This window comes from Sinocyclocheilus anshuiensis, unplaced genomic scaffold, assembly GCF_001515605.1.
Source record: "Sinocyclocheilus anshuiensis isolate Anshui unplaced genomic scaffold, SAMN03320099.WGS_v1.1 scaffold434, whole genome shotgun sequence".
Classification (NCBI taxonomy): domain Eukaryota; kingdom Metazoa; phylum Chordata; class Actinopteri; order Cypriniformes; family Cyprinidae; genus Sinocyclocheilus; species Sinocyclocheilus anshuiensis.
The window spans coordinates 378,472-388,165 of NW_015544145.1; the positions used below are offsets into that span (position 1 = coordinate 378,472).

At 36.8% G+C, this 9,694-nt stretch overlaps 1 protein-coding gene across 1 annotated transcript in view; it reads right to left on the minus strand.

Moving 5' to 3' along the window:
- Positions 1-9,694, minus strand: part of LOC107695111 (histone acetyltransferase p300-like) — a 39,094-nt gene that overhangs the window by 12,014 nt on the left and 17,386 nt on the right. Inside the window, exons 15-19 of the mRNA XM_016494918.1 lie at positions 9,517-9,687; positions 6,461-6,688; positions 6,193-6,352; positions 5,360-5,478; positions 421-660 (exon numbers count right to left, since the gene is read on the minus strand). Coding sequence (XP_016350404.1) covers positions 421-660; positions 5,360-5,478; positions 6,193-6,352; positions 6,461-6,688; positions 9,517-9,687 — 918 coding nt within the window. The remainder of the gene's footprint in view (positions 1-420; positions 661-5,359; positions 5,479-6,192; positions 6,353-6,460; positions 6,689-9,516; positions 9,688-9,694) is intronic.

Below are 9,694 nucleotides of genomic sequence, written 5' to 3' on the forward strand. Positions count from 1 at the left end.
TATATATATTGTTAAATTAGTTTGGCATTATATGGTAGTACATTAAAATTATTCTTAAGTAGTAGTATTTAACATACATTTAGTGTACTAACTATACTGTTTGTTGAAATTGTTATAATAATAATAATAATAATACTTATATTGTTAAATAAGTATTAAATGGTATTATACGGTAGTAATTATAATTCTGTCTTAATAATAATATGTATCTAAACATACTTTTAAGGCACTCACTATATGGTTTTCTGAAATTATTGTTATAATAATATAAATAGTTAAATATTATTAAATAAGTTGTGTAGTAGTATAGTAGTATATTTTGGTTACTTTAAAACCAGTGAAATCTGATGAGTTGAGCCGCATTCCTTTTATAAATCTTATTAGTAAAGAAAACAAAACCAACAAACACACACGGCTCACCTTCCTTCCACAGCAGTAGCCCAACTCCTGCATGACGGGGTCTATTTCCTGTTCAAACACCTCAGCCAGTTTGGAGCAGTATTTATACACCCGTGATGTCTTCCTGTTATACAGCCAGGCGTTATTGAACATCAGCCACACGTCGTCCACGTACTGCCAGGGCTCCTGGTACTGACCCGTGTCCAGCTTACGCTTGATAGTGGACAAGTCCATGGGGTTTTTCACTATATCAAAGTAGTCCTGGAGAACGGAGTCCAGATCGCAGATGAAGTTCATCAGCAGGTGAAAGGGAGTTGCAGTCGGACAGAGCGAGGGACGGCGGCCCGGCGGGTTGAGAGTCAGGGGGAGAGAAGAGGGTGCAGGGGGACAATGTTGAGCGCTGTAGAAGAGGTTCACATGCACAAACAGAGAAAAACGTAACAGACTCCCACTGCCTCACTCAATTCTGTACCCTATTTCTCTCCTGTTCTCCCATACACACAAATACACACACAAATCTCTGGGCCAGCAGCAATGACGGCAGACATCTACTGACGAACTGGGGTGGGCAAAGGTATATGAACATAATATGGTAAGATAGTAGGCTGAATCACATTACAAAATGTCAAGAAATGCCAAGAAAATTATATTTTGCATTTTGAGCTCATTTTTAAGACCTTTAAGGTTTTGCATTGTTTGCTTTAAATTCATGACAATTAAACTTTATTAATGACAATTGACAAACTAACAATAAAAAAAATACTTTATTGATCTTAGTTAATGTTGATTCCAACATTTCCAAATACATTATTAAAATTAAACATTTTATATTATATCTAATAGAGTAATAATATCCATCTAATAGAGCTGAGCTAACATGGACTAACAATGAACAGTTGTATTTTTATTAATTAACATTAACAAAGATGAATAAATACTGTAACAAATGTATTGCTCATTGTTAGTTAATGCACTAAATACATATATATATATATATATATATATATATATATATATATATACATATACATATAACAATTAATATACATATTATATAGTTAACAAATGGAACCTTATTGTAAAGCGTTACCATAACGATGAGTATTATTTTTTTATCATCATCATCATCATCATAATCATCATCATAATTACTTTAACAATGAATATTCTTAATATAAATTTTAAAATTATGAAGATATTAAATGTGCTCAATTGTCACAATGATGCTACAATGCAAAAAAAAAAGTCCTAAAAATAAGCATTATGCAAAATATAATTTATTGTTTTTCTTTTGATTTCGGCATTTCTTCATAATATTCACTTGTTAACCATTATGACTGTAATTTATTATTATGCTCTGTCATTATTTATAGCTTGGAAACTGTATTTAAAGTGCCCCTATTATGCCATTTTTAAGGTTGCTAATATTGTTTTATGAGTCTCCTAAAACAGGTTTACATGCATGCAAGTTAAAAAAACACGTTAGTTTTCTCAAAAAATAGATTTAATTTTCCTCATTTCTAAATGATTCGTAAATGACTCGTGCAAAGCAGTTCAAAGAATCAGTCTCTCTAAACCCCTCCTTTCCGTGAGCCCTCACTGCTGTGATTGGTCAGATGGCGCAGTCCTTTGTGATTGGTCCAAAGCCGTAGAGAGATTGGCTCTGGATTGGTCTACCGCATACAGTGTGTGTCGGAAACGAAACGCCCATTGCCATGACGGAACGACAGCCCTGGAGACTTGACAATACATAGAAAAGATGGTATCGATTGTACCTTACCAATTCGAGCCGGAGTCTGATGATGAAACGGTTGAAGTGGCTGATCGACAAGAGACTGATTTGCAAACGACTGGAGCAGGACTTTTCTCAGTGTTAAGTGTCAAGTGTTAATAAGTTTGTGGTAATTACAAGATGTGATAAAACAAATTTACTCACAGCGTAGGATACAGCGTCTTCTCGACATGATGTTAACCACACGGAAATTTTACTGTGTTTGTGGGTGGGCAAGTTGGTGACGTAAAACGTGGGCAAACCTTATGCAAATGTGTTACTTTGTGACGTAGAGCTGTAACAGAATAAGATTCGAATTCCTGACGACTCGTTTAGGCGATTGCGAGCCGACTCTTTTTTTTGATAGACAATAACTTGTTACTTTGTGACGTAGAGCTGTAACAGAATAAGATTCGAATTCCTGACGACTCGTTTAGGCGATTGCGAGCCGACTCTTTTTTTTTTTGATAGACACCTTTATTTATCGTGCACTGTCGGCTTCACAACTTTGCAGATAGTTTATGTTCACATACAGCTACATGACACACTGCATGAAAGGTAATATTCGAAAAGGCATAATAGGGTCACTTTAAGAAAACATTTACTAATTTTAAATCCAGGCTTGGTGAAATAATATCACATGTGGAAGAATGAATCCATTTGGCCAAAAAATCCAAATAAACGGTTTCATAGGGTGATGTTGGCAGGGTTAGCGTTAGGGTACAGTAAGCTGAGGTGAGTACAAGCGGGGTGATATTAAATTACAGCAGTATAACTATGAGCGTTTACACCACAAAGCACAGCTGGACTCGCTTCTTTACAGTCCAGCAGCACAAATCAAAGACACAGGAGAAATACAATCCTTCAGCTGTCAACCCCGCTGTATTCAGGTTGTGTGTGACAGAGTGTTAAATTATTTGGAATTGACTTGTGATTCTTTATCAAAACTTTTGTTTTTAGGGAAATTTAGATTAAAGGAACACTCCACTATTTTTGAAAATATTTTTCACTACACTATTTTTTGAGTTTTACCGTTTTCGAATCCATCCAATCTGGCGGTAGCACTTTTAGCTTAGCTTAGCATAGATCATTGAATCTGATTAGACCGTTAGCATCTCGCTCAAAAATGACCAAAGAGTTTCTATATTTTTCCTATTTAAAACTTGACTCTTCTATAGTTACATCGTGTACTAAGACTGACGGAAAATGAAAAGTTGCAATTTTCTAGGCCGATATGGCTAGGAACTATACTCTCATTCCGGTGTAATAATCTAGGAACTTTGCTGCCGTACCATGGGTGCAGCAGGCGCAATGATATTACGCAGCGCCTGAAAATAGGCTTATTGGAAGTTACCTAGCTGGGGACTATTTTCAGGCGCTGCGTAATAAATTCCGTCGGTCTTAGTACAGAATGTAACTACAGAAGAGGCCAGTTTTAAATAGGAAAAATATAGAAACTCTTTGGTCATTTTTGAGCGAGATGCTAACGGTCTAATCGGATTCAATGATCTATGCTAAGCTAAGCTAAAAGTGCTACCGCCAGACCCGGAGATCGGCTGAATGGATTCGAAAACGGTAAAACTCAACTGTTTAACTCTAGGGGAGTTGGAAAATTTGCCTATTTTCAAAAATAGTGGAGTGTTCCTTTAAGGTTTGGGGTTGCATCAAAAGATTTTAGATCTTGAGACTCTGCAGGGTGCCTGGCATCTGATAGATCTCCAGAACCATACATTAAAATATGAATATGTACAGCGATTGCAATAATGGTTCCCTCAACTCTTTACACAACCATATGCGTTCTTTAAGCAGATACGATGGGGACGAAACAATGCCAGGACAAACTGAGGTGTCTCAAACAAACACTAATCTTAGACCAGTGAAGAGAGTGAACAAACCCAGAGTTATTTCATTTTCAGGGTTTACCGTTTGACCAATTAATTATGGCTTTTTGAGTTGTCCATTAGGTTTTATACATATTTTGTTCAAGTTGGACTCTACTTGTTTGTAATGTTTGCTTGTCACACCTTAAATAGGGCCAGTGCCTCATTCAAACAAACCACTGATAAAGCAGAAAAATAACCAGAAAAGCAGGAAATTCATTTTAATTTTCGCCACTTTCTAAGAAACGGAATCAACTGATCCCATCATGCAACACAGTGATCAGTGGAAGAAATGTGGCTCCTTAACGTAAATGAAAGCCAGTTGTACTTGTCAGTAAAATTATACCAATTACACAATCAGTAAAATTTCATCTGCTATGCTGGTTATTGCTAAAATACTTGGCCATAACTCTGGGGAATGATGGTAAATTTAGAATGAGGATATTATGTGGATATAAAATAAAACAAGTGCAATGGTTTGAAGCTAAGGTTAAGATAACGAAGTACACAAAGTCTAAGCAGATGAGAGCAAAAACAATACTTAATGCCAGCACAGACTGTGAGATATTTCAGAGACATTTCATTTTGTTGATGCCAAACAACCAGCAACATTTAAGACTTAATGCCAACTGAACGTTCAAAATAATCTAGTTAAAAGTGCCAGTTCATTTTCACCAAATAACTGCTTTATCATTAACTAAAATGTTCTTGTTTCATAGCCCAATTTGATATAATCTTAAAACTACAATCCTCAGTTTAAATACAAAGCGTAAATAAAACTAATTTAAAGCCTAAGTGTGTAATCTCTGGCATTAGCAACATCACTAGTTAAAAAAAAAAAAATGATTTGTTGCTCAAACACATCCCAAACTCGCCAAACACCATTGGTTGAGTCAAAGGTGTGGTGTTGGGCTGGTCAAAAAAAATGGCTCAGCACATTAATTCAGGGTTTAAATTTCAAAACAATCACAAACTTCATCTTTACATTTTCCTGATTTGAATATGGTCTAACAAAATTTTCTGTCTATGTTTTAAGACACAAAGCACAAGAACGGATGTTCATAGTCTGCGCTGCCTTATATTCGCTCATGTTTTCTGACAGAAACGCTACAGATGCAAGCTTGCAACGTCTCTCTCACGTCCAAACACAATGCACACAACAGCAGGCAGAAGACAGAAAGAGAGGGGGTAAAGGTAAAAACAAAAAAGTAATGAGACTAGAACTGAAAAGTGCTAGGTTGTTTGTAGCATAATGCGTGCCAGCGCAGGCCCTTACCAGGTTAGTTTTGTTACTAGTTCGAATACGTACGGGTATTCCCAGTAACTGGGGGTCCACCGGCTGCCGGAAGGGCAGCGACTCTGGGTCCTGTCTGTACAGAGCTTCCAGAGTGGGCATTAAAGCCTGGCGGAGCTCGTCGGGTTTAAAGACTGATGGAGAGGAAGGAAATAAAGGTAGCAGCGGAGTCAAGAATCAGGCACATATTCATATGAAAATCATGAGTACTGATTTCAAAGCAGTGTTTGTCCTTCATATTAAACTGAGGAAAGGAACAAGCACCTGCCGATTCTAGATAAGAATTAGTAGATTTCATGCAACGAGAACTGATGATTTTCCCTACTTTTAGCACCATATAAATTTAAATCACAAAATAAAATAACAGTAAATCCATTGCATGTTGTAACATGCTTTGGTTAATGACTGTATGCAAATTATATAAGAACATCTGCAGAGTCATTAAAGGTGAAACATATGATTTCTGTGCCAAACACAATCATAAAATTCATATTTTTTTTGCTGAAAAAACATCTTTAACAGTTATAAGCCACAGTTAAATCTATCAAATTGATCACATTACACATTTTGATTATTTGAAAATCAGACAAAACTGTGTACTTAGAACTACAATCCCATGAAGCACGACAATCAATTATAAAACGGAGACATATAAAACAAAAAGCTTCAGGTTTAACTTCTCTGGGATGGTCTACCAATGTTTGTTTTTTTTCCCCAGCACATTATATCTTCATAGAAAAGGGTATTTTTACATTGAAAAAAAACAACACCACCAAAAAGGACAAAATATTCACCAAATATTTTTCATGTAAAATGTCTCCATGAATGTGTGCGTTAGTTTGTTTTACCTTTCTTCTTGCTTTGTGTGTTTGCGGGAGTGCTGTTCGTTCCCACAGCCTCTTCCTCTTTGGGTTCGGTTTTGACCTCCGGCTTTTTGTCCTCGGCTGTCGACCCAGTTGATGTTTCCATTGGCTCTGTCTTACATTCATCGCCTGCAGGCTCCTCCTTCTTTATGTGGCCGACCAATCAAAATAAGTTTAGAGACGGAATTGAAATACAGACTGAAAAGAAAGGATCAATTTCAGGTTTAACAGATGTAAAGTTTCTCCAACTCACCTCTGGTTTCTCTTCAGTCTTAATCTCAGTCTGCATGGCAGCCATTTTCCCTGAGGCCTTATCCTCCATCTCATTCTCATCCTCTTCTTCCTGCTGTTCGACCTCTGTTTTGGGGTCGAGTGGGGCGGTGGGCTCGGATGATGTCAGCTGCGAGCTTGGGTCAGCACTGCTGTCCGAGGCAGGAGTTGAGGCCTGACCGTCCGCTGTAAGAGATGACTTCTGGGATAGCTGAGGGGTGGGACAGAAGAGCAGATTAAGAGAACGACCAATGGCGAACAAAAACAAGGAACAGCCAAAAGAAACAGCTGATTAAGAGAGAAGAGTAAACAACAAACAAAATGAGGGAGGAACAGCCAACAAGGCACAGCAGATAGAGAGAACAGCCAATGAGAAATTAAAGAAACAAAACAGAGCAAATGGCTAAATAAGAAACAAGTCAGGAGGAAGGCCAATGGCAAACAAAAACCAGTAGGAACAGCTACAAAAATAAATAACAATTAAAAAATAAATAAAAAACAATAGCTTAGGATCAAATAGAGATAAAATAAGACAAAACAGCCAATGGAAACCAAAAATCTGAAGGAACAGTCTATAAAAAAAGAGCAGCCAATGGCAAACAAAAGGAACAGCAAATAAAAATTGTAACACAGAAACTGGAGAAACGCGTGTCTGAATGAGAGAGCAACCAATGAGAAATAACAGTCAGCAGGAAATGCCTAATACAAAACAGCAGTGTATGAAAAGCCAAAAAAACAAATGTCAGAAGGAATAGCCAATGCAAAAGAGTACAGTACGAGAACAGCCAACAAAAAAAGGAAAGAAAAAAAAAACAGCAATACAAATAAAGAATATCGAGGAAATACTAAAACAAACAGGAGATTAAGAGAGCTTTCATGCTGGGCATGTTTGTTCTTCTATCAACCCTGTGCATTTTTGTTTATTTTGCTTCAGCACAAACAAGCGAATTGTGACAGAGTTCCATAGCAGACAAACAAAACAGAGAAATTCATCAGACCCTACGAAATTAGTTTTATCTTTTCCCAAATTCTGAAATTTTTCCCCCTAATTCTGAGTTTTCCACTTCATTTTTCTGGATTCAGTTTAATGGTTTAATTAAATATATTTTTTTAATAATCAAAAACAATTACTAATCATCTGAATTCACAAAAACTTAATTTAATAATTTTTACTTTAATTTTATAAATAGTGCATTTTAAAATAGTTTTATTCTTTCAGAAAATCTTTAATAGTTATTTTTTGGAACCATTATCAAAAACGGTTGTAAATCAAACAAATGCATAAAAACTTTTAATCTTTTAAAATGATATTAAATTATATTAATTAAATTAAATTATTTGAACAGGTTCTTTCATTTGTGGAAAAAACACAGTCCTGCACAACAAAGGTTTAAATTAAATTTAAATTAAGTTTAGCAAGTTAAATTTAAAAGTTTAAAGTCACAGTTTAAATTAAAACACAGACAAAAAATGTGATACTCTAAATTTATTAAATTTATTCTAAAATTATTACAGTTATTACTTTGAGAAATATATTTTCATTCACACAGACATGCAGAACATGTAGACTACACATTTAAATGGCAGTCTTTTTGTGCTTTAATATTCAAAGACTATTTTTTTTTTACTGATTTGATTAAATGTACAGCCATGCTTTTAATTTATTCATCTAAATTTAGCCAAATTTCATGACATTTCGCATTATACTGTAAACTCAATTTTTATGATTCCATATGCGTTTCATCATAGGGCCTAGGGGTGGGAATCTCAGGGTACCTCACGATACGATACGAATCACGATACATGGCTCACGATACGGTAATATCATGAATACAGCGATTCTGTGATAATCAATATATTGCTAGACAATCCGATAACGATACATCACGATATCTGTCTAACTATGAAAACAAAATGCCTGTGAAAAGGTTAAGTGCATGTTTTCTCTCTTTATTCAAGTCCAAACTGATAGAAAAAAGCACAAAAAGTTCTGTAAATCAAATTTAACATGTTAAGTAAATTAATCAATTTTATTATCATTTAATCACTTATTAAAAGCTTACACATTTCTTTGTGTGTAAACCAACACATTTAACTGCTTATCAACTTTATATAGGCTATATATATATATAAAAACCAGGTACATTTCAAAATTTACCTGGAGTGTTTTCTCAACTTTTCCTCTCCTCTCATCATAAAAACGGAGCCCCGCACAAGACATAGCCGTTCATAGTTCGTTATTTCAAATGTAGACGAGTGGAAAGCACACACACTGCACACTTCTGCGCCGCATTACGGCTCTGACAAGGTTTTGTTTCGTCGTCCATGCCATAGGTGCAGATTAATGTTTCTGCCGGTCGGTGCCCACTGCCCATACTGAATAACGCGCACTTGTAATATCTAAAGAGAGAGAGAGCATTCAGTTTTATTGACATAAAACTGGACGCGCCGGCGCCGCTCTCTTTCACTCATACAGTGAGGGAAATCCACCTGCGATCCGAGCGAAGAAATTAGGCTACTCACGGACTCAATATGCGCTCTGCAATGATACCATGATCGATGCCTACAGTCCACGCTGATAGCTGTTCTGGGGCAGTTTTTTAGTTCTCATCTCCATAAACATAAGACGCCGGTGCATCTCTGATTTGTTGTTGGTCTACCATTACGCTCGTATTTCTTCTTCGCTGTGAATTACAATTTCCATTCATCTGACCATCCACAATCTGGGAAGCACCACCACAAGAAGTCTGGAGGTACTGCCACTCCGGTAAGCCAAAGTGGTAAACAGCCACAGTGTAGGTATGAATTTAGATCTTTGTATGTTTAAAAAAAATATCGATACTTGCCAGAGTATCAATAACGTCTCGTGGCCGGAAATATTGCGATAAATCGGCACATCGATTTATTGTCCCACCCCTAATAGGGCCCCATATTCACAGAAGACCCAAACAAAAACGATAAATGGAGGCTCTTCAGTGTCGATTTGAAGGTATAAGCAAAAACACCCCAAACAAACACATTCTCGATTGTGATACTCACAGGAGTGTGTGGGTGTGCACAAAGCCCGTGTGCATTCTGGGAAGGCACAGATGACGCTAGCCCTGTTTGGGGGCCTCCAGCGGCTCCGCCCCCATGCAACGGCTGCTGGAGCTGACTGGCTTTTTCTGAGCCCACCCCCTGTGCCATCGGGGGCAGCTGCGTTGAAGGTGGGGCCATA